Here is a 26,009-nt window from a genome sequence, read left to right as displayed (position 1 = left end):
GAAAAAAGAGTTGACTTTTCTCCTACCTCAGTGGTTCTCAATCTCTAGTTCTCATCAGAATCACCTGGAGGGATTGTTAAAGCACAGATTGCTGTGTTCTAGTCCCAAGTATTTCTTATTCAGTAAGTTCTGGGTGGGGCCTGATGATGTACATTTTTTGTGTTGCTATTACTGCTGGTCCTTACATTATACTTTGAGAACCACTCCTCTGTTTCTTTGGATTTACTGGACAAAACTATTTGAACTGCCATTTGGGGGAAGAAATAAAAAGATTGGGTACAGGTATAGAGACAATGGCTGGAAGTGTCCTTAGTCACCAGAAATTTGGGACTTAATTATAAATTGAACAGAACAGCATGTCATGAACTATACCATGTGTGAGGCTTTACGTACGTACAAGTTAACAACTTAACCTAAAACAATTTCATGGTTGCTGTCAGAGGACATGAGATTTCTGGTTCAAAGACGAAAAGGACTATATTACAATAATTGCAGTTTCTAGAGAATCAGCATTTATTATGGTGATTTACTGAGGCCCTGTCCCTAATGGCAAGAAAGTGAGGGCCAGGTGATGGCTATGCAAGCAGTGGGTAATGTTGCAATAGAGGAACCCTTAACTTAGGGATCCCCAATTTTTTTTATAATGTGCAGTAAGCGTGCCTGATCTTTGTCCCAGAGAATACATCATTTTTATTATACTGGACAGTAAACAGACCTGCCCTCCGCTCCAAAGGGAGACATTGTCTTTGTCTTCCAAGACTGTTTCTTCTCTATTGAAACATCCTTGAAAAGATGGTTGAGAACAAAGGCAGTCATTCAGCGCCTCTGCGCACATGTGTTCAGAAACGTAAGAGAGACCCATGTAAAATTGTAAGTCATCACAGGAAAAGTTGAACAATTTGTATATGTTAATTATTTGCTAGTCATAGATCATAAACAGCTGAGCAAAAAACATAAGAACAGACTTAAGTTTTAGACGAAGCATTGTATGGTTCCTTAATGAAGAACATTCTCCTCCTGTATGACTATATTATTTTCATAAATGCATGTAACTGTCATTGGGAGCAAAATTTCTCATGTTTACAGGGTTTATGTAAACTATAAAACAAAACAGTTTTATCACTTTATAAGGTGGGGCAAAGTAATTTACAGTTGTATGTGCAATACAGTTTATTTTTTGTATTACTATTTACTCATTGTATTACTTTCCACAGGAACAACTGTAAACCTCCTTTTGCCACACCCTGTATATATAAATATATAAATTTAAAAGTAAAATTAATATTAATTTAATATAAATAATTACATTAGTTATAATAAATTACACTTGCTGTATAATTGTTTTGGATTTAGTACATGTACCTCTTTTACACTGGGCTATATGTAATTTTTCCACATTTTTTTTCCCTATCTTCTATAACTTTTGTAAACCACACAGTGATTATTTTTTGACCATCACTTGGCCCCAATGCATCATTAACCTCCTTTGTTTTTCCCTCATTAACTCAAAATAATTGAAGTAATACTGCTTGGCACAGGGTTAATGCAAACTCTTTTTGGATCCAAGTCACAGAAAACAAACTTGTAACTGACTCTCATTGCTTGGAAATCAAGGCGTAATTGTCTTTGATTATGAAGAGTGATAAAATTCCTGCTTTGCCCAGGTCAGGCCTGGTTTTGGCTTGTACCCCCTCTTAACTCTCAAAAGTGTTCCACTTTGGATGGGAAATTACTGTGTTCTCCCTGTGCACGATTTCAAGTAGTGCCATCAGGCTTCTGTCATCCTAGCTTTCTGTCAGTCTTTCAGTGCTGGTTCCTTCTGTTCTGGCTCCTTCCTTAAATGGTGTCTTTCATGACGTAATCATAGAAGATGGCTTCTGTGGGGCAGATTTCACATCACCCTTTTAATGCTGTGATTTTTCTTTCACACAAAAGGCCTTTTTGGGGGGAATCACCATATTCAAAGTGATTATTTTATAAGTTTTAGATATATATATAAATATGTAAAATGTTTTGTTTGATGGTTTATATAAGATCTATAAGCATAAAGAATTTTATCCCATATGACATACACATTACATTGGCCAGCTGGAAATACAGGACCCCTTCTTTGGTGGTGAGAAGTCCAGTGATTGACACCCAAACCAGATACAGTGGTGGATGGATGAGTTCCCAAGAAAGGTACGATATTTAGTACTTAAGTGTCTTAGGTACCTGTAAACACAAATTCAAGTATAGACCCTAAAAGGCTCTGTTCAGCCATATGGAGGATTCTTTTAAGTGACTCAGAATTTCTTAAATTATTTATCATTATACAAGTAATAACAATGAATTAATAATTCTTGCAGAAAACCTGTAGACCCCCAAGAATATGCTTGTGGACTTCAGTCCTCTATCCTCCCTCACCCTCGCCTTGTGAATCTATAGACTTGACTTGTAGAAACATTGATTTCTCTGTTTAGTTAGCTGATGTATGTGATTTCTTTGGGCTTCCAGGAAAGAGCCCATAATTCTCCTTTGTTCAGTCCTACCTTTCTTGAGTAGCCTGTGTGTGCATCCATTTTTGCTCCATCTAATAGTATGATACCTTTCTCAGGCATAAATGGCTCAGATGATAGTTTTTTTTAATGGGAAGTTAATGTTGGAAAAAGTGGGTCATTTGGAGGATATGGATTCTGGTGTTTACAGTCATTACATTATTCTTATATCCCAGGATGTCAGATATATCCTATAATTATGTATACAGAGTGGAGCAAAAGTAGGTATACAGTTTTAAGTATGTGAAACACAGAGTTTATTCTTGTATTATTTATTAATTATTGTATTTTCCATATTAACTGTAAACCTATTTTTGCCCCATCCTGTATATTCATTTAACTATAAGTTCAGAGCTTCTTGTAGTTAAATAAAGAATATTTTTAGTTTCTTACCCCTGCTAGGAATTATAAATAGAAACAAAATCTTCTCCCAACCCAGAAATTCTCTTTATAGAGATAATAGTGGAAGAAAACACTTTCACTATTGAATAAGCATTGAACCAGAGTATGGTGTGCATCTAGGTAGTTTACTAAAGATTTCAGAGACAGAAAGGAATCTCATCTCATCTTGCTAGTACTCTGTGACTAGCAAGAAATTAGGTATAAATCCAATTAATAAGAAAGCTATCTCCATGCTTTAATATTAAACAGATTTCAGGATTTTTGAATTACAAGCCTTCGACTAGATCAGTGGTTCTCAACCTTCCTAATGCCGCGACCCTTTAATACAGTCCCCTCATGTTGTGGTGACTCCCAACCATAAAATTATTTTCATTGATACTTCATAACTGTAATTTTGCTACTGTTATGAATCGTAATGTAAATATCTGATATGCAGGATGTGTTTTCATTGTTACAAATTGAACATAATTAAAGCATAGTAATAAATCACAAAAACAATATGTAATTATATATGTGTTTTCCGATGGTCTTAGGTGACCCCTGTGAAAGGGTCGTTCGACCCCCCCAAAGGGGTTGCGATCCACAGGTTGAGAACCGCTGGACCAGGTGCTTATGGCAAAGTAAGCTTAGTGTCTCGTGGCACCAGTTATTCTAAGAGATATGAAGTGAATTTGAATTTAAAGGTAATGTCTAACACTAGGAAAATTTTGGATTTTTTTCTCATTAAGATTTAAAAAGTTATCTGTGCTTTATGTAGTTTAACTGGTGATAACCATGTTCTTAACTATTTCTGATTTTTTCCTCTTGTATGGCTCTCAATCCTTACTAGCTGATCTCATGTAGTAAGTCTTCCTCCAGGCCTTTGAGTTGTTTTATTGCCAGAATGGACCATGGGTGACTTGCTGTTCATTGATGTTCACTATGCCTATGGAATCACCACCTCTGTGTATGGATACTGGAATCTAGAATGTTCTGTTATCACAGCATGGCTGCTGCTGACTCAATTTACAGTGCTCTAGAAACCCACAGGACATTCTTGAAGGTAGCCCTGCTGGAAACTGCCTAGGTGTGTTAGTTGGGTGGACAACTCAAAGGAGAAATGTGTGAGCCATAATGCCTACAATTGTTCTTTTCACAGAGCCAGTACACTGTTGTTGATTAATAAGTAACGGGTTGTTTAGTTTGGAATTATTTTCATTGGAAGATGCCCTGAAAGATTCAAAGCTGTCTGTAAATGAAGAATGCCCCCATTGCTTTCTCAGCTCCTGCTTTTCTATTTATTATGCTCATATCTTGGGAAAATTTTTGAGTACCTATCAAAAGTAAAATTTAAGCAGCATTTTTCACCCAGAATTTCAAATAGGATATATAACTAGACCTGTTCTCAATTCCTCTGATGATTTGGGGGTATGTGTGTGTCTGTGTGTAGCTGGAGCAGGGGAAGGGGCAAAGAGACTGAAGCCCATAAATAGCTTTAATAGATTCAGATACATTTTTGGTTGATTGATTGTGTGTCTAGCACAAGTTAATTCAAATAGAAATATGTGCAGAAAGGCAATGGGGATCACATGAGGAGTGGGTCAGGAGAGGTTGATGGAGATAAGTTTGATGGTTGATAGAGGATCACAAGGGTGGCAAGAGGAAGAAGAACAAGTTAGATTTTGATAAGGGAAGTTTTGAAGATTTGTGGCATGATCAGTGTGGAACTCTTAAGTTGTGTTCAGCAAAGCTGGGAGCATAAAGCACTGTAGGCATAGCTGGGAAAATGGGAATATGGTCCAAACAATGAAAATCCTGAGCTCTGTCTGTCAAATAGTAATAGTTATGTCCATGTCTGTAGCTCTGGCCAAAGACTACATGAAATTGAACTGGTGATTTTCAACCTTTTTAATCTCATGGCACACATAAACTAATTACTAAAATTCTGAGACAACCAAAAGTATATATTACATTTTTTATCGATATGACAAAAATAGGTGTAATTGTGATTCATTTATATTGGATGGCTATTGTTGGGTTGGGTGTAGTTATTTTTTTATTTGACAATGTAAGGAAAAAGAGATTTGTACCCGACTTAAATAGTCAGGTATTGCATGTTTTAAAATTCTTGTGGCACACTAGTTGAAAATCTCTGAGCTAAACAGTAGACTTGTTGTGTCTTGTTTTATGTCCTATGTGCAGATATTCTCAATATCTGCCAATCAGCATGAACCTAAAAATAATTAATCTAATTCATATAAAGATACCAGCAACTGTTAAGTGTGAAGGATAAGAGGGCTCTACTTTATAAAGGATATTTCATTAGTAATATTTCATGTTATAGTGACATACTGGTAGCGAGTCAAATTGTGCTGAGACCCTGGAGATGTAGAGAGTGAAGAACCTTGAGAATGGCTTAAGGAACTCTTGTCACTTGAGTGACAAAGAAGATAGAAAAATATAGGGGGAGAATTTCTGTCCTGCGTATACTATTGCCCCTGGTGCAGCACGTCATGTGGGCTGTGTGTCAGTTGTTGAATAATAGTGGTTGAACATACATTGCATGATCTGTGGGTATTTTAACATATAATATTTTTAAAAATTTTGTGTGACTTCTTGGCGTCACTGCCATCTACATCACAAGATGCAAAGGTTAAATTATGGTAACTGGCCGAACAGTTAAAACATCTTCCAATTGGGAGCTCAAAATCCTGAAAATACTAATTTATAATGCTTCAATTTAAGTTGTAGAAGATTGAAATTTTTAATTATTTGGAGAATATATGCAGACAACAATGAAAGCTTTTTTCTCAGCTGAGTTTTATTTATTTAAGTATTATGAAGCAATAAACAGATGGGATTTATTTTTGAGAATTTGTCTTTGTGTTTGGAAAACAACAAAAATAGTTTTGATATAAAACAAAACTCAACTGTAAGAGACAGAAAAAGAAATAAAATATGTGTGTGCATGTGTGTGTCTGTGTTGGGAGTCAGATATACATATGATGAAGGTAAAATTCCCTTATTTTATACTATTTTACTTTTTTTTAGGTGCTGGTGAATCTGGAAAAAGTACAATTGTGAAGCAAATGAAGTAAGTAGATTTTAAAACATTATATTTGTTCTTTTCTGTTTAAACGTAACCTTCCATCAAAAGAAGTAAGTGTTTTCTTTTTCATTTTGTCTCGTTAGAATTATCCATGAAGCTGGTTATTCGGAAGAGGAATGTAAACAATACAAGGCAGTGGTCTACAGTAACACCATTCAGTCAATCATTGCTATCATTAGGGCCATGGGGAGGTTGAAGATAGACTTTGGTGACTCAGCTCGGGCGGTAAGTTCCTAAATTCTTTGGAGCAGGCCTGATGAGTAAAAAGAACAACTTGCATAATAATACCATTCCACACAACAGGTTTATCAGCTATCTCAGGACATTTTTATAAAAGGAATCAGAAGGATAGTGAGAGAAGTCAGACACTTTAGAAGTGAGTGAAATAAGAATACATGGATGTGTAATCTTCCCTGTATAGCTGGAATATTCTCCTTATCCATCAGATGATTTGGACAACTCGAACCATTGCCATATTTTCTGTGTATCATATCACAGTGCGTTTCTACGTATCTCCATAACAATTTTTAGTCATTATTACTGAGTTTAGTAAACAGCCTACACTGGCACTCTTCTTCACAATTTGTTTTCTATAACTGGGAATGCTGAAATGATCTAATTATTTGTATTCATGCCCAGACAAGAAAGCAGTTTAATCTCATATAATGAAAACGGAGTGACAGTTTGCATGTCTTTAGAATAGGAAAGTATGGGCTATTGGGAAACACATATCAGAATGTCAAAGCTAAGGACCAGGACCTAAGGAGTTCCACTCCCTCAGTGTATCAGTCAAGAAACTGGAACCCAGGAGAGTACGTGATAGAAAGATGGCCGCGAGTCAGTGGTGACCTGGGCCCTGTGCCTGTGCTGCCGGATCAGCCCAGCAGCCCTGGGCTAATGCATGCGACACCCCCTTTTCTTCCTTTCACCCACCCTGTTTGCTTGCTTCATCTGTTTATGTCAAGTTTCAATTTTTGAGTGTAGTTTCTTCTTCAGTGATTTTTTATTTTTAATAACTAGTGTGAAACTTGACCTTCTCACAAACTTTTAACTGAATCTCCAGCTAAATTTTTAATTTTTTGTACAAAATAGATGTGTTATTACTTTCTTATAGTTCTTTTGTATTTTTATGTATTCAACACGAGTGTGTGTGCCACCTCCCTACTAATACTGTAAAGACATTTTGAATAGAGGCTAAAACTTTTTTTTGTCTTCTTAATGTCTGCTTGATTTTTTTTCACATAGAGGCTCCAATTACTGCTAAATAGGAGAAATGAATGAAGGCAACATTAGAAAATATACATTAGAGAAATCTACAAAATAAATATGGTTTATTATTTATAAATTAACCTAATATTTATTTATAGGTTATGGGGCCATATTAATTTTCTAAGCTTTTCCTTCTAAACAAACATTTAAGAACAGTGTAATGAATTAAAATTTTCAAGTAGAATTTCAAGATTACTCTTAATAATAATTCATAACATTCTTCTACATTGTCATTTCTGAAAAAACAAGATTCGATCATATTAAGATTTTTTTGCCTTATCTACTATCCATTCAGTCTGTAACTTTTATCATATATTCATTCAACAAATGCTTTTGGAGCTCTTAGTCTTACACAGAACACAACCACCTATAGATGAAAGTCAAAGGATTTATATAAGTTCTACTTTATAAGAATTCCAATTATGATAATTTAAGTCTTTTATCAAATTCACATATATAGTATTCTGCCTTCATATATTACATGCAATTAGAGAGAAAGGTTTTGTAGTCTCCAGGATGTAATGAAAGGTCAATGCAAGCAGTTTTTTATGAAATCTTATTTTTTATTTTTCTCTCAAAGAATGTTGTCATTTTCATCTTTTTAGGGAAAAAAACACAACTCTTTCTAGACTCTAGCTGTACCCTAATAACTGTTTACCTTTTCAGCCTATTCTGTGTACTCTAGCCATAGTTATTAATTACTTCATGTAAATATTTGTGCTCCCACTTTGATTTTGAACAGTCTACTCTGTCTTTTCTTGACTTGCCTCTACATAAGCTTTCAAATACTATTACGCTCTTGGAATTGTGCTAAGAAATACCAAGACGAATTAAACATGGCCTGGACATAAAGAAAGGACATTGGAGCTTGGTAATGAAATGGGTGAGAATTTTCTAGACAAAAACAGGGGAAAAGCATACTACAAATAAGAGACACTACATTCAAAGGGTGAATATATTTCCATTTATAAAGTATTAATTCCTGGAGTATTATCTTTGAGCTGAAGGATAACCTGATATTTTATTTTGATACGTACCACATACTTGCTTTTAGAAGAAAAGAAATGTGAATAGTCTTTCCTAGAAATTGTGCATCAGTGTCTACTGAGTCTCACCAACTTACGTATTATCAAAATTTTAATTTTTAGTATCTCATGAGAGAAAAATTTCTTTTACTTTTTTTTTCCTGATTTTTAGTGAAGTAGGGAATCTCTTTTTCTTTTTGTATTTCTTTTATGAACTCCTCTTAATCTTCACTCAAGTCTGTTAAATTAGTTGTTATGTTACATTGTTTCTTTTTATTTTTATTTTTTTGTTATTATTTTTTATTTTCGGTTTTTCAATTACAGTTGTCCCCTTTTCCCCAATTTCTCTCCCCCAATCTCTCTCCCGCAATCATATCCCTCCCCGTTGTCCATATCCATGAGTCATTTATACGGGTTCTTTGACTAAACCCTTCCCTTACTTATCCCCCTTCTCTCCCTCTCCCCTCCCCCCTATTGACTGCTATTCTGCTCTTTGCTCTATTTAGTTCCTTTGTTTGTGTTGTTCTTTAGTTTCCTGTATTAGATGATATCATATGGTATTTTTCTTTCTTTGCCTGGCTTATTTCACTAAGCATAATTCTCTCTAGTTCCATCCATGTTGTTGCAAATGGCAGGAGTTCCTTCTTTCTTTCTGCTACATAGTATTCCATTGTGTAAATGTACCACAGCTTTTTGATCCACTCATCTCCAGAGGCATTTAGGCTGTTTCCAGCACTTAGCTATTGTAAATAGTGCTGCAATGAACATAGGGGTGCATAAGTTCTTTTGAATTGGTGTTTCAAGATTCTTCGGGTATAATCCTAGTAGTGGAGTTGCTGGTTCAAAAGGCAGTTCCGTTTTTAATCTTTTTTTTTTTTTTTTTTAGATTTAATGTGTTTTATTGATTAAAATATTACATTTGTGCCACTTTCCCTTCCCTCTGCTCCCCTCCACCCGGTGGCCCCCTCCCTCCAGTTGTCCCCCCCTTTTAGATTATATCCATTAGTTGTGCTTACAGTTCCTCCCAACCTCTCTCCGTCTATTCCATTCCCTCCTACCATGATCCCCAATTCCTATATCATCTCCCTCCCTCTCCCCACTCCCCCTCCCTGTTGGCCTCCCCCCACTATGTTTCCCTTACCCACAGTTCCTTTTCCACTCTCGTTGCCTGTTTCGTTTGCCTTTGTTTCATCTCCCTAGCTTCTGTTTTTTAAACCAGTCCCTTTAACTTCTCATATAACAGTGGTTTGGATCTAATGAACTCTTTCAGTTTTATTTTGTCCTGGAAACACTTTCTCTGTCCTTCTATTCTGAATGACAATTTCACTGGATAGAGTATTCGTGGTTGTAGGTTTTGGATTTTCATTACTTTGAATATTTCTTGCCAGTCCCTTCTTGTCTGTAGGGTTTCGCTTGAGAAGTCAGCTGATAGTCTAATTGGGACCCCTTTGTACATAATTCTTTTCTTCTCTCTTGCTGCTTTTAAGATTCTCTCTTTATCTTTAATTTTTGACATTTTGATTATAATGTGTCTTGGAGTGGTTCTCCCTGGGTCCAGTCTCTTGGGAACTCTCCTTGCTTCCTGGACCTGCAAGTCTATTCCCTTCCCCAAGTCTGGGAAGTTCTCCTTTATTATATTTTCACTCAATTTTTCAAGTTCTAGTTCATCTTCCTCATTCTCTGGCAAACCAATGATTCTTATGTTGGGCCTTTTATAGCTGTCCCAGAGGTTTCTGATCCTCTCATTGTTGTTTGCCATTTCCTCTCGCTGCATTGGTTGACTGCTTGTTCCTTCTCCATATTCCAGTTTGTTGAAATGGACTCTGGATTCCTCACCATCTGTCTCGTATGTGGTTTTGTTCCTTTCGTTATGAAAGTTTTTCGCTTCTTTCATATCTTTTTCCTGCTCTTTTGTGAATTCTGTAAGCCACCTGATAACAATGGCCCAGAACTGAGCCTCTGACAGGTTTCTTATCTGTTCATCTGTCAGGTTCTCTATCTGCTGTCTGGTGAGTTGTGTCACCGGGATCTCTATATTTGTCTGCCACATTTTGACAGATGCGTTTTGTTTTCCTGGGCCGGCTGTCGGGGGCAGGGGGCAGTGCCTGCGTAGGCGTCACAAATCAGCGACCGCCGGCGCCTGCCCGTCCGCGACCTATTTCGCAGCCCTGTGGTGCTTTCTGTGGGGGCGGGGGTCCAAGATGGATTCACACAGTTATTCAGCTAGGAGACCGGGATCCGTCCTCCCGCCCCCCTGGGCCTCACTGTTCAAGGCGATGCTGCGGCTGCTCCCCAACGCCGGAGTCGGGCACGCCAGGGGCTTGATCGGAGTCGCCTGCCTGTCCGCGACCTATTTCGCAGCCCTGTGGTGCTTTCTGTGGGGGCGGGGGTCCAAGATGAATTCACACAGTTATTCAGCTAGGAGACCGGGATCCGTCCTCCCGCCCCCCTGGGCCTCACTGTTCAAGGCGATGCTGCGGCTGCTCCCCAGCGCCGGAGTCGGGCACGCCAGGGGCTTGATTGCCTCCAGGATTTTTCGCCGCCCCGCCCCGCCGCTCCGCAAACAGCTTTGCCTTCTTTAACTCTTACCTGCCCAAATGGCACCGCTGGTTTATAACTTCATATGTTGGGCTTCCGTGTAGCTTTATTTTCTGGAATTTCTAGTTATCCTTTGTTTTGAAGTAGTTGTATTCCACTGTAGTTGTAGAGGGAGACCTAGCGTGTCCGTCTAAGCCTCCATCTTGACCGGAAGTCCCCCCGTTTTTAATCTTTTGAGGTAATTCCATACTGTTCTCCATAGTGGCTGCACCAGTCTGCATTCCCACCAACAGTGCAGTAGGGTTCCTGTTTCTCCACGTACTCGCCAGCACTTGTTGTTTGTTGATTTGTTGATGATGGCCATTCTCACTGGTGTCAAATGGTATCTCATTGTGGTTTTTATTTGCATCTCCCTGATGGCTAATGATGTTGAGCATTTTTTCATGTGTCTATGGACCTTCTGTAGGTCCTCTTCGGAGAAGTGTTTGTTCAGGTCCTTTGCCCATTTTTTAATTGGGTTTGTTTTCTTGATGTTGAGTCGTATAAGCTCTTTATATATTTTGGAAATCAGTCCCCTGTCTGTGATGTCATTGGCAAATATGTTTTCCCATATGGTTGGTTTCCTTTTCATCTTGCTGATGTTTTCTTTTGCTGAGCAGAAACTCTTCAGTTTGATGTAATCCCATTTACTTATTTTTTTCCCTTATTTCTCTTGCTTTAGGAGATGTATCCGTGAAGAAATTGTTATGTGAGATATCTGATATTTTCTTGCCTATGTTTTCCTCTAGGACTTTTATGGTGTCACGGCTTACATTTAAGTCTTTGATCCATCTTGAGTTTATTCTCGTGTGTGGTGTAAGTTGGTGGTCTAGTTTCATTTTTTTGCAGGTCCCTATCCAGTTCTCCCAGCACCATTTGTTAAAGAGGCTCTTCTCACTCCATTTTATGTTCCTTCCTCCTTTATCAAATATTAGTTGACCATAGAGGCCTGGGTTTATTTCTGGACTCTCTATTCTGTTCCACTGATCTGTATGTCTGTTCTTATCCCAGTACCAGACTGTTTTGATCACAGTGGCTTTGTAGTATTGTTTGATATCTGGTGTTGTGATTCCTCCTGCTGTGTTCTTCTGTCTCAAGATTGCTTTTGCTATTTGGGGTCTTTTTTGGTTCCATATGAATTTATGGAGTATTTGTTCTAGGTCTGTGAAATATGTCATTGGTATTTTAATAGGGATTGCATTGAATCTGTAAATTGCTTTGGGTAGTATGGCCATTTTGATGATGTTGATTCTTCCCATCCAAGAACATGGTATTTGCTTTCATTTATTTGTATCTTCTTAATTTCTTTCTTCACTGTTATGTAATTTTCAGAGTACAGGTCTTTTATCTCTTTGGTTAAGTTTACTCCTAGGTACTTTATTTTTCTTGTTGCTATAGTAAATGGTATTTTCTTTTTTGTCTCTGTCTCTGATATTTTATTGTTGGTGTACAGAAATGCCTTGGATTTCTGTATATTTATTTTGTACCCTGCAATTTTGCCAAATTCACTTATTATATCGAGTAGTCTTTTAGTGGAGTTTATAGGATTTTCTAGGTATACTATCATGTCATCTGCATATAATGAAAGTTTTACTTCCTCTTTCCCAATGTGGATGCCTTTTATTTCTTTTTCTTGTCTGATTGCTGTGACTAGGACTTCCAACACTATGTTGAAAAGGAGTGGAGAGAGTGGACAGCTTTGTCTAGTTCCTGAATTCAGGGGGAATGCTTTCAGTTTTTGTCCATTGAGTATGATGTTGGCCTCAGGCTTCTCATATATAGCCTTAATTATGTTAAGGTATGCTCCCTCTATTCCCATTTTGCTGAGTGTTTTCATCATAAATGGGTGTTGTACTTTATCAAATGCTTTTTCTGCATCTATTGATATGATCATGTGATTTTTGTCTTTCATTTTGTTTAGGTGATGTATTATATTTATTGATTTGCAAATATTAAACCATCCTTGCATCCCTGGAATGAAGCCCACTTGATCATGATGTATGATCTTTTTTATATATTGCTGGATCTTGTTTGCTAATATTTTATTGAGGATTTTAGCATTGATGTTCATCAGTGATATTGGCCTGTAGTTTTCTTTCTTTGTTGTATCTTGACCTGGTTTGGGGATTAGGATAATACTGGCTTCATAGAAAGAGTTTGAGATTTTCCCCTCTTCCTGGATTTTTTGGAACAGTTTGAGGAGGATAGGAGTTAGTTCTTCCCTGAATGTTTTGTAGAATTCGCCTGTGAAGCCATCCGGTCCAGGGCTTTTGTGTGCAGGGAGATTTTGGATTACTGTTTCAATTTTCTTCTTTGTTATTGGTCTGTTGAGACTTTCCACTTCTTCTTGATTCAGTTTTGGAAGGTTGTATGTTTCTAGAAATTTGTCCATTTGTTCTAGATTGTCAAATTTCTTGCCATACAGTTGTCTGTAGTAATTTCTAACTATCATTTGTATTTCTGTGGTATCAGTCGTGATTTCTCCTCTTTCATTTCTGATTTTGTTTATTTGTGTCTTCTCTCTTTTTTTCTTGATTAAACTGGCTAGAGGCTTGTCGATTTTGTTTATTTTTTCGAAGAACCAGCTCCTAGTTTTGTTGATCTTTTGGATTGTTTGTTTAGTCTCTATGTCATTTAGTTCTGCTCTGATCTTGATTATTTCGTTCCTTCTTCTTGCCCTAGGCTTTGTTTGTTGTTGTTGTTCTAGTTCTTGTAGCTTTATGGTTAGGTTTTTTATTTTGATTCTTCTATCCTTTTCAGATATGCCTGTATTGCTATGAACTTCCCTCTTAGAACTTCTTTTGCTGTGTCCCACAGGTTTGGGGCTGTTGTGTGCTCATTATCATTAGTTTCTAAAAATTTCTTGATTTCTTCTTTGATGTCATTTTTAACCCATTCATTATTTAATAGCATGTTATTCAATCTCCATGTGTTTGGGTGTCTTTGATTTTTTCCTCTGAGGTTGATTTCTAGTTTCAAGGCATTGTGATCTGAAAAGATGCTTGATATGATTTCAATTTTCCTGAATTTGTTGAGGCTTGTTTTGTGTCCTATCATGTGGTCTATCTCTGAAAATGTCCCATATGCATTTGAAAAGAATACATATTTTGCTTCTTTGGGGTGGAAAGTTCCATATATATCAGTTAGATCCATGTGGTTTAGTGTGTTGTTCAATGCCTGTATATCCTTGGTGTTTCTTTGCTTGGATGATCTGTCTATTGTTGATAATGGAGTGTTGAAGTCCCCTACTATGAGTGTGGTGTTGTTGATATCCTTCTTGTGGTCTTCTAGTATTTGCTTTATGTATTTGGGTGCTCCTATGTTGGGTGCATATATGTTTATCAAAGTCATATCTTCTTGATGGATTGTTCCTTTAAGTATTATGAAATGTCCTTCTTTGTCTCTTTTTATTGCCCTTGCTTTGTAATCCGTTTTGTCTGATATGAGGACTGCTACCCTGGCTTTTTTTTCCGCTCCGTTTGCTTGGAATATTTTTTTATATCCCTTTACTTTCAGTCTGTGTAAATCTTTTGTTTTCAGATGTGTTTCTTGTAGACAGCAAATATGTGGGTCCTGTTTTCTTATCCATTCCGTTACCCTATGTTTTTCAATGGGAGCATTTAATCCATTTACATTTAAGGTTATTATTGATGTGTATTTATTCATTGCCCTTTGTACCTCTGTTCCTCTCCTCTCTTGTTCTTCTTTTTCTTAGAACACTCCCTTTAGCATCTCTTGCAATGCTGGTTTGGTGGAGATGTATTCTTTCAGTCTTCCTTTGTCTGAGAAACTCCTTATTTCACCTTCCATTTTGAATGAGAGCCTTGCTGGGTAGAGTATTCTTGGTTGTAGGCCTTTGTTTTTCATTGCTTGAAATATTTTTGACCATTCCCTTCTGGCTTGTAATGTTTCTGTTGAGAAATCAGTTGATAGCCTTATTGGAGCTCCCTTGTATGTTATTTGCTGTTTTTCTCTTGCTGCTTTTAGGATTCTCTCTTTGTCTTGAAATGTTGCCATTTTAATTATGATGTGCCTTGGAGTGGGTTTTTGGGGGTTCCTCTTCATTGGAACTCTCTGTGCTTCCTGAACTTGTATAACTTTTTCTCTCATCAGGTTCGGAAAATTTTCTGTCACTATTTCTCCTATCAGTTTTTCAATTCCATGCTCCTTTTCTTCTCCCTCTCTAATTCCTATGATCCTGATATTATTTCTTATCATGCTATTCTGTAATCCCTTACATCTTGTTCATATTTTTTCAATCTTTTTTCATTTTGCTGTATTGTCTGGGAGTTTTTCTCTACAGTATCTTCTAACTCACTAATCCGATCCTCTGCGTTGTTTAGTCTGTTTTTGACTGATTCTACTGTGTTTTTCAGTTCAGAGATTGCATTCTTAAGTTCTTCCTGGTTCTTGTTAACAGTTTCTATGTCTTTTTTTATGCTGGTGTAGTTCTCTGCAAGTTCCCTGTAATTTTCTTGGAGCTGCTGGTAACTTCCTTGGAGATTGTCATAGTTGTTTTTAAGGATGTCAAGTATATTGAGCTTCTTTACCACCATTGTTTTGAATTCCATGTCTGACATTTGGGCTATGTCTGTTTCATCTATCTCTCTTTCTGAGGATTCCTCTTTTCTCTTCATTGAGGGGTTATTTTTGCATCTTACCATGTTGGATTCTTTTTGTTTTTATTTATTTATTTATTTGTTTGTTTGTTTGTTTTTGGGGGGGTGGTCTGCTTTGACTTCCCTCCTTTGTGGTGTGAGAATCTTTATCGGAGATCTGGGGGTTTCAGTGGTGCAGTCTCTTTGATATCCTGAGCCTGATGTTCTTGAGTTACCCTTTATGTCCTTTGTTTATGCTGTTTGGTTATATTTCAGATGTTCTTTGGTAGGATCTTCCTTCTGGCTAGTTGGTTGAGAGTCACTCTATCCACTTTGTCTTGAGTTCTTTTGTGGATATGCTGTTAAAGACATAAACACACAGCCCAGGCAGGAGACCCACACCTTCAAAAAATATCCCCCACTCTCTATCCCGCTATTGTCAGCCAACGAGCCCGTATTAATATAAATGTAAAGAGATTAGAGCTTTTATACTATAAGAAGAATAGATAAGAGTTGTTTTGGGCGAGGAAAAATATAATTTTTCATAGAGGGGGTGATAGATTAATAATAGTTGAGACTGTGCAAGCCAGTAGGTAATATTTACATTGTATGTTAATAAAAATAGAAGAAAAGGATGGAAAATGCATAATATAGTAAGAAAGTGGGATTGTATTATATTGGGTTTATATAGTAATTATATTCTATTATTTAGAGTGATAGGGGGCTAAACTAGACACACAAACAAATAACGATTAAAGAGAAAGGATGAGAAGGAGAGCTTATATGCAACACGTTAGAGATAAAGTTTGTTTTTCTTTCTGGAAGGGGAGGGAAAAAAAAAAAAACCTCCAAGAAAAGAGAAGAAAGGAAAGAAGAAAGAAAGAAAAGAAAGAAGAAAGAAAGAAGAAAGAGAGAAAAAAATTGAAAAAAAAAAAGGGGGGGGGATGTTTTTACTCCGTTTTAGCCTTGGTGTGTCGCCTTCTTTTTCTGCGTTTGCAGTTGTTCTAGTGTGGCAGTTCAGAGGTTCTTGTTTCTTGTAGCACTGGTGTGCGCCCGCGGTTGCCGGCACAGCACGTTCCCTTGCTGCCCGCTGGAGCCAGTTGAGGTGTCCTTGCAAGCGAGCCCCTGCACGGGCAGGGCGCCCAAGAGTTTGCCCTGCGGTTGGCGCCTATTGTTGCCGGGCCGAGGTGTTTCCGCATTGCGTTCGCTCCGAGGTGTCCCTGAGCGAGTCCCTGCACACGCGCGGGCAGCCCGAGAACTTGCCCCAAGATTGGCGCCTATTGTCCCTGGGCTGAGGTGTTTTCGCACTCGCATGCTCGTGCCCTTAGTCCCGCTGAGCCGAGCTCCAGGAGTTGGTCTCTCGCCTCTTAGGGCGGGGCCCGGGACACTTGTGCACAGTGGAAGTGAGCATCTGTGAGTCGCTGCCGCCCGCTGTTCCTGTGCCGCAGCCTCCCACCTTCCCTCACCCAGTCTGGGCAGGCACGAACAGAGCCTGCGCTAGTGGTCTGCTTTCCGGCCTGGGGCCCAGCGCCCACGGGAGCTGGGTAGGGGTGTCTGCGCACGGTCCTCTGCGTGTTCAGTGGACCCTCCCTGTGCCCGTTGGGGCACTGATCTTATGTCCATTGGGGAGTGTCCGAGGGACGCCTGGACTCATGGCCCCGCGCACCTGGGCCAGTGAGTGAGAGCACTTCCCTATGTGCACCCCCTGCGACCCAAGGGTAGGGTTGGGGAGTGGATGAGCGCGCCTCTGCACCTGCACTCCTCAAGTATGGCCTACCACCCCCAAACTTTCCTCCCCTCTCCACCGTCCACTATAGAAAAATATAAAGGAAAGTTATGCTCTCACTTGCCCGGCAGCACGCTGTCTCCTGTCCTTCAGCGCCAATGCCACTTGGTCAAGTCCCGTCTCTGCCAGCGGGCAGAGATCCGCTCTCCTCCCGACTCCTCTCCGGGGTAGCCTGTGGTCGCCAAAAAGCCTTTGTGTACTTCCAGCCACAGCTCGGGCAGCCGCCCCAGTCAGGAATCCCGTTTCGTCCCCTTTTCCTCCACTATCCTCACTAAACAGGTTGTTCCCAGATGGATTTTCTCTAATCCAGAAGTGCATTGGCTTGACTCCTGCCAGTGTCCAGCTGCTCACTGAGATGTTCTGTCTGCAATTAGCCCAAACTGCAGACGGGTCTCGGGAGCCTGAAAACGCAGCCTCCCCTCACTCCTCCGCCATCTTCCCTCTCTGTTTCTTTATAAATATTAGGGATATTAATCCTTCTTATATTTTGCATATATTTTTCTCAATATATTTCTTTTACTTTTTTGAAATAGTACTTTTTTTGTTATAGAACTCTTAATTTTTTGCAATTGATTCAGACTATGTTGTGTCTTCTTAGGCAGATATACTTCAACTTAAAATTATTTTAAAACTACTCTTATTTTTCTAGAATGTTTAGTTTTATTTATTTAGATTTATATCTTCACCCACATGAAAATGTTATTTGTGTTTCTTGGTAAGTGAAATCATGGGATCTAAGTATATTTTATAATCTATTCATCTCTTGCTTTACAACCGTTTATTATATACTCTATTGCTTAGTGATGTGAAAATGTGACCATTAGCATTAAATTGGGTGTATTTCTGGGCTCCACTGTTTTGTTTTGTTTTTCCTATTGATATATTCTTTTCTTTCCCAGATCATTCATTTATTTATTAAATTACTTGTCCTCTGTAAGTTTGTTTCATCATAATAAGATGGAAATAATAACATCTACCTTGGAAGGTTGTGAAGAGTAATGACATAATGAACATCAAATTTTACTACATGTCTTGGGTCATACTAGATGCTCAATAAATGTTTGTTGCTGCCAGTGCGGTTATTTGTAGTAACTATACCACTATTATTATTTTTGTCAGAATCACATTATTTTAGTTTTTGTTGCTTCTTGTAATTTATTGATATTCCATAGGGAAAGAGCATGTATCCCATTGTTGTTCTTTTAGCAAAATATCAAGGTTACTATGCATTTCTATTTCAGATGAACTTGAGGATCAGCTTCCCCACATCTCTGTTGAGACAAAACACACAAAAAGCCAGTTGGTATCTTGATTGAAATTATATCTTAATATGTAGGTTAATTGGGTGGGAATTGTCTAAAAAGTAAAATTTTAAGAGATGCTGACTAATTTGCTGTGATTTGTTTAATATTTGGCAGTTACCAGATCTGCAAAGCATATTACACATTCGTCATTTAAAATGAGAGGAAACAAAATTGTTTTTAAGCATGACTTGGAGCAATCAATTTCTTTGCCTAATACCCTTTCAAAACTTTCTCAGAATTGGTGTATTAAATCTCTGGATGATAATGCATTGATAAATTAGATTGTTGTTTCTAAAAATGTGAAACTAGGAAAGACTTACGTATGGATATGTTAATATGTCTAAGGCACAGTATTGCTTAAAACAATGTTGCTCAAAATATGGCCCAGTTTCTGTCCTTAAGCACAAGGTGAGCGCAGAAGTGAAAAGTAAGTATTCAGACAGATTTCTAGCACTGACAGAGAAATTTATATGTTAACTCTGATAATTTAAGGAAATAGGTTTATACTTTTTCATTTAAATTTTATTTTTCTAATACTGTTAGTTTTGAAATAGTTTGGAAACAAAAGAAAATAAATCAAAACACAAGATTGGTCCTTAATCACAAATAGTTTCACAAGTACTTACATGGAATAACTCAGGCTCTAAGGAGCAGGAAAACCTTGCCTTGAGTTGATGCAAGCTACTGTTCTCCCCAGTGCCTCAGCATCATGGCTACTTTTCTGTTCCTCTAATTTTGTGATTTAATTCTTCAGTTAGTTTATGTCTGGCTGCCAGATTTTCTAGACTGCTTTTTAGAAGGGTTGCAGCGATTTACCTTCCCAGCAGTAGTTTAGGACAGGGCCTTTTCTTAGCACTCTTAAGTAGTCAACATTTAGGAGTGTTACATTTAATAAATACTGGGTATTTTATTAAGAAATTTTATTTCAATTTAACTTATATTTTCAAGTTTTAGTACAGTTGTCTAGTTTTTCATATCCTTATTGACTATATTTTGTTTTTTTTGTGTTAGTGCTCTATTTTATTGCTTATTCATTTACCTATTGGAGCCTTGGTGCTTCAATTATCTATTTGCCTGTTTGTATGTACATATGTATTAGCCTTTTCCCCACTAATTTATATGTTCTCTTGCATTTTGCTTGCCTGTAATTTATTGTTTTTATTGTTTAAATCTTCTATTATTTCTATGATTATGTTTAAATTTAGAAAATCTCTCAACCAGAGAGTTACCAAATATGCTGTTTTAAAAGTATTTTAGGGAAGTGAATTTTAACATTTCTTGTGTTTGTTCTTTAATCCCTCTGAAACTTGTTGTATGTATGGAATAATGGTCTACATTATTATTTTCTTCAGATGGCTATCTGATTATTAAGGTTTTTTGAATAGTCATATTCTTTTTTACTAATTTACCTTGTCACCTTTATCATCATAGTAAATTTAAACTTAGGATTTTTTCCCTATTGAACTAAATGAATATCAGACTATTCTACACATTGTAGGCTTTGAATGTTGATAATTTTAGTCCTCCTTCTCTGATATTCTTTTTCAAAATATTTCTAGTTGTTTTTACTTATGTTTCCAGGTAAGTGTTTGGTTTTGTGTTCTGGATTATGTTTGAGAACTAAGATGACATAGGATTATATTGTTTTTGATTCTAAAAAATATTGATTGATGCATGTGCTAAAGTGATACTAACTTTCATTTGAACTGTAATATGTACCTCTAGCACAGTATTTTTCTATTTTGTGCAATTCATGTACTGATTATCACATTTCTGTATCTTTTAACAGCAGATTCAATTGTCCATATAAAGAATGCTTCAACATTGTTTATCTTAATTTGAAAATAAAAATATACATTTATAAGATTCACAAATATATGCATAAAAGTGGTATTTGAGTAACACATTTATCATAATTTTTCTTCCTGACATAATGAAGCTCATACTCACTGCAATTTAATTAGAATTTTTGCCATCTTCAATTTAGTTAAAATTAAAGTAGATTATTTTAGTTTTAGGCTTTTCACCCCTTTTAAGCAATGCTGTAGGAAAAAAGAAAAATGGCTTCCTGTTTCCTTGCCTCAGTCATTTTTACTTCGATTACATTTGTGGCTTTAGAGAAAAACATTTTATACCTACACATGCCTTAGGTAAAGCAATTCTTTAAAGTCTGGGATTGTCACCATGAAATGGCAACTCTACTAAAGTTCTCAGGATATACTTAAGGGTACACTAACTTTGAGGAAAGCAGATAGCTGTCTTCAATCTGTAGGAGCTTTTATATGCTATAGAATCATGGTAGATGAAATATGTAAATAGTTTTCATATATGCTGTCCAGGATTATTGGCAAATGCTATTAATGAGGTAATTGACCTCAACCATTAAAATGAAAGATTCAAAAAAAAAAATAAAAGAAAAAGAAAAAGAAAGAAAGATTCCCATACATATAGCAATCATAATATCAACATATTATCCTTGTGTCCAAAAATTCAGGGGTATCACTATTTTTCAGATTCCATCATCATATTTTTTAGTTTTTATTATAGAAGTGCTTTCTGGTGTTTTCTATTTAAACTCTTAATCTCATTCATAAATCTGTCTGCTGTATTATAGTAAAGAATCATTTAGCCTGTGCTTAAAAACTGCTCTCTCTCACTCCTCCTCCTTTATTTTGGATAGCTTTCATTGTTAATTGTTCTTATGGAATTGAAATCTGATGTATTTTGCCCTAAGCATTCTCCTTTTTCTGCTCTGTTTCTAAACAGAAGTTGGCTCTTTCTTACCTTTATTGATCTTTACTTAATATGTCAGAAGACAGCCAATCATGATCCCTCAGTCTCTTCTCCATCCTGGTCATACTCTTCTGAATTCTTATAAAGTGTGTAACAGCCTCAAAGAAAATGTGCTGTCACTAAATACATACAGTATTCCCACTGACCATCAGTGGGAATAGAGGCCATATTATGTCTCTTGACATGCTAGCATTTTATATCTCTTTTGCTGAATTACCAAAGCATGCCATTATATAAACTGGAACTTATATTCTCTAAAGAGCCTTATTTTCATTTAGTTCTTAGTAATTTGAAGACATTAACTTGGATGCATCCAAGGGTTCTTCTTGCTACTCACAGTTGCCTGGCAAGTAACATGTCTGTCTTTTTAATATCACAAGTAAGTCCCTATAAACAGCTTTACTAACCTGTAGCCCTTCGGACTAAATTCATGTGCTTTTCTTCAATAACCCCTATCCTTTTTCTACCCTATGCCACACTGCCCTGGTATACTCTTGTTTATCTTTGTAAGTATTTCTAAGTAACATTATTTTACACGAATCTTGAAAAGACTTCATTTTATGGCAAAATAGAATCACTGTCCACATTCTGCAGTTTTAAAATTTATCCTGTCTTAGGCCATAGCCACTTACTAATCATTGACTAATATGTGTGATTGGATTGCTAATTAGCTGTGGAACTTTAAATGAGTTGCCTAACCTCTCTGTGTTTTGGGGTTGGTTTTATTTAATGTTTTACTGTTATTTTATTACAGTTGTCCCAATTTTCCCCCTTTGCCCTGCTCTGTCTGCCCCCACAGTCATTCCCCACCCTGTCGTCCATTACTTTTCATACAAAATCAAAAATTATGTAGAATAATTTCTGAAATACTTTCCTGCTTAAATTTATTACTTTTACACTCATCTACAAATATCTAAATGTCCTGCTAATTACATGGAAATGAATGTTTCTAATTAGTTTTTTAAGGGAAAGAGAATATTTTACACTTCATGAAGAAGAGACATTTTTGAATGTCACAGAAAGCCTAGTTCATAAATATAGCTTACTAAGTTTCTCATGTCTTTTATTTTGGCTTCCTCCTACGGAGTGTGAAGAGAATGTGATTTTATAACCCATACCAGAGGATATTAGTCTTTTCTATCAAGAAATTTTATTGCAATTGAATAAAACATATCATAATGAAAGCTCCTTTAAAAACTTACTAAGTGAAAAGTAATTTTCTAAAATAGATGGAGAAAAGTATGTTTGATGTTTAATAAAAACCACCAAATTTAGAAATTTCTCATTTTAGGTAATTATTAGGGAAAGTGAATAATTGTTTACTGGAATTAGTAAATAGTGCTAAGAATGGCTTGAAACCATGTTATGTTGGAGTTTATTACATAACATGTGTTGCTTACATGCATTTCTCTTATGATTTACTAAAAAGTGAAACATATGCTCTACTAATATGTTCCCATGCTGAGAGACAATTATTTTTCATGATGGTTCCATCTGAAAATGTATCACAAATTGGCAACAAAATGAATTTATATTGTCAGTTAGTATCCTTTGATAGTCTGTGCCACCAAATTCTTCTCTTCTATATACCTAGAATAATGCATGCTATCACTTTATAAACATTTACTATAATACTTTGAAAAAATGTCCCTTAAAAAAAGTAAGTATCATCCACCCAGTTATATATAGAGAGAAAGCTACAAGTCTCAGGCTAAAGAGAATCTCTGTGAAGGTAGCAACTTCACATCTCCCCTATTTTTAGATTAACTATGTTATTACCCGAAGACTATAGTCATGTTATCCAGCATGATAGCTGCTACTCACATGTGGCTATTGAGTATCTGAAAAGTATCTAGTCTAAATTGAGATGTGCTGTCTATAAAATAAACATCAGATTTTGAAGACTAGATATGTATAAAAGGTATGAATTTTCTCAATGATTTTATATTGACAACATGTTGAAATGATATTTTATGTATAGGTTAAATAAAATAATATCAAATTCAACTTTTTTTACATTTTGAAATGTGACTACTACAAAACTTAGGATTTCATCAGTGGCTCGTGCTATATTACTTTTGGATAGCATGGGCCTAGTGTAGTTGATTACCTGTGAATAATGAATACTGTGCATATTTGTAATCTCAAAATTTAAGGACATTTATTTAACTTTATATCTAGTATTCCTTTATTTAAATTATTTTTCATTCTGTTTCTATATGCATCATGATTATTTGTTTTCCAAAGCTGTGTTTATTTCCTATACCTGCATTAGTGAACACCTACCCCTACCTCCTAGCCCATTTATTTTAATGTACAGTAGTCTTCTCTTATCTATGGGGGAGACTTTTTAAGACCCCCTCGCAGTGGATACCTGCAATCATGGATAGAACCGAACCCTATATACACTATGTTTTTTCCTATACATACATACCTGAGATAAAGTTTAACTTGTAAATTAGGCACAGTAAGAGATTGACAACAATAATTCATAATAAAATAGAACAATTATAATAACATATAGTAATAAAAGTTATGTGAATATAGTCTCTTTCTGCCTCTCAAAATCTTATTGTACTGTACTCACCCTTCTTGTGATGGTGCGAAATGATAAAATGCCTGTGTGCTGAAATGAAGTGAGGCGAATAATGTGAGCATTGTGAGGTGGCTTTAGGCTACTGCTGACCTGTTGATGATATTTCAGGAGGATCATCTACTTAAGATGATCCTGGATCATGGAGCCATGATGATGTCAGTGGACGGGAAAATTTTAATGTTTTCAAGCCACAGTTGACTGCTGGTAACTGAAACTGCAGATAAGGGAGACTACTGTATACATGCTTGAATGTCTTCTGAAAATCTCAAATCATTCTATGAAATTATCCTTGCTTATTCCATGCCAGTTTCTCCCTTCTCTGAACTTATTTTTCTTATATAAGGAATATCATAAAGCTAACATTATATAGATTCTATCTTAAAATAACCTCTAACAGTTTTAATATATTTCTTAGATAAGACACATTTTTGGGAGGGGGTGGCAAAGCATACATTCTTCTTCTCTTTTCTCAAAAGTGATACTCTTTAGTGTGCAACAGACTGTCAGGAGATAGTTGGTGAATAACTGTAAGGGCAGTCATTCTTCCAGCTCCCTAATGCCTTGATAGCTATCACAAAGACCACAAAATGTACTCTCATGATTTAAGATTATGTTGTTTTGGAGCAGCCAACTTTTTAAAATGGTGTTTTAGAGAGAGAGAGAGGGAGAGAGAGAGAGAAGAAAACTTTATCCTTGTCCTGGTCAGGTTGCTCAGCAGGTTAGAGCATCATCCTGATACGCCGAAGTTGCACCTTCCATCTCTAGTCAGGGTGCATGCAAGGATCAACCAATAAATGCATAAATAACTGGGACAACAAATTGATGTTTCTCTCTCTTTCCTTTCCTCTCTCTTTAAAATCAAATAAAAATATAAAAAACTAAATAAATTAATTGTTGCACTTTTTGTCATCTATAATGATCCCTTTGTACTTTTTAATCTGTAAAATAGCCTTGTTTACCTTTTTTTTTTTTTTTTAATAAACTTTGAATGTTCAGGATGATGCCCGTCAACTCTTTGTGCTTGCTGGAGCTGCCGAAGAAGGTTTTATGACTGCAGAACTGGCTGGAGTTATAAAGAGATTGTGGAAAGATAGTGGTGTACAAGCCTGTTTCAACAGATCCCGAGAGTACCAGCTTAATGATTCTGCAGCATAGTAAGTAATCATAACTTCAGAACTAAACTACCATGAATAATTACTTGCAGGTCAAATATACCTCCGAGTCAATTTTATTGCAGAAATGGCTGACACATTCTTATACAATTCAAGATACTCAGAATGACAATGTTTTAAAACTTTCTTTTCTGTATATTTGTAGATAGCAATGTTGTTACTTCTTTTGTGTTCAAAAGTATCTCAAGAGACTTATGTTTACAACTCTTAATTGAAACATGTAGAATGGGACTGTTTCCAGTATATTTCCAAGAAAGTAATTCGAACTTCCCAAAGTTCATTCTGAATGTGTGTGTATCTCTACTTTGCCTGGGATTAGCCAAAGTGGAAAGTAACTGATTTGGGTTATTTTTGTTATACTAATGGTACCAAAGAAGAGTGACTTGTCCAGTGAGAGACACCTTGAAAACATGCACCCCTTTTGAAGGGACACATGGTGATTCAAAGATATTTTCTCACTGAGTGAAATACCTCTACACTTGAAAATTGCGAATTGTTTGTGCCCTTGTGCATTACATGTTGCTTACCGATACCTTAAGTAGCTTTTTGGAAGAAAAATATGCCCTGATTTTCCAGATGGTGGCCCAGAAAGTTTGTAAAGCAAGTTGTGAGGGAGCATTCTGCTTGGTTATCTACATAGAATAAAATATCATCTGTTTACATAACTGGCACACATACTCAAAAATATCAGGTATGAGTAGCATTAACTGGCCTTAAAACATGCGCTATGCACTCACTTTACTTTCCAAGTTTGCTCCATTTTCTTGACAGAGCTATTGACTCTCAGGGACACAAGTGTGGATTAGAGCGATGATAACAGGCATTAAAGGATCTGCGTAAATATACACATTTTGCCACAGGG

General features: G+C 36.6%; 1 protein-coding gene across 1 annotated transcript in view; it reads left to right on the top strand.

Annotated features, from left to right (window-relative positions):
• Positions 1–26,009, top strand: part of GNAI1 (G protein subunit alpha i1) — an 84,268-nt gene that overhangs the window by 39,946 nt on the left and 18,313 nt on the right. Inside the window, exons 2-4 of the mRNA XM_090287298.1 lie at positions 5,970–6,012; positions 6,111–6,252; positions 24,972–25,129. Coding sequence (XP_090143424.1) covers positions 5,970–6,012; positions 6,111–6,252; positions 24,972–25,129 — 343 coding nt within the window. The remainder of the gene's footprint in view (positions 1–5,969; positions 6,013–6,110; positions 6,253–24,971; positions 25,130–26,009) is intronic.

This window comes from Furipterus horrens, unplaced genomic scaffold, assembly GCF_987537825.1.
Source record: "Furipterus horrens unplaced genomic scaffold, mFurHor1.1.pri manual_scaffold_9, whole genome shotgun sequence".
Classification (NCBI taxonomy): Eukaryota; Metazoa; Chordata; class Mammalia; order Chiroptera; family Furipteridae; genus Furipterus; species Furipterus horrens.
The sequence above is the reverse complement of the archived record's forward strand: the minus strand, read 5'-3'. Positions and strand labels throughout refer to the sequence as shown.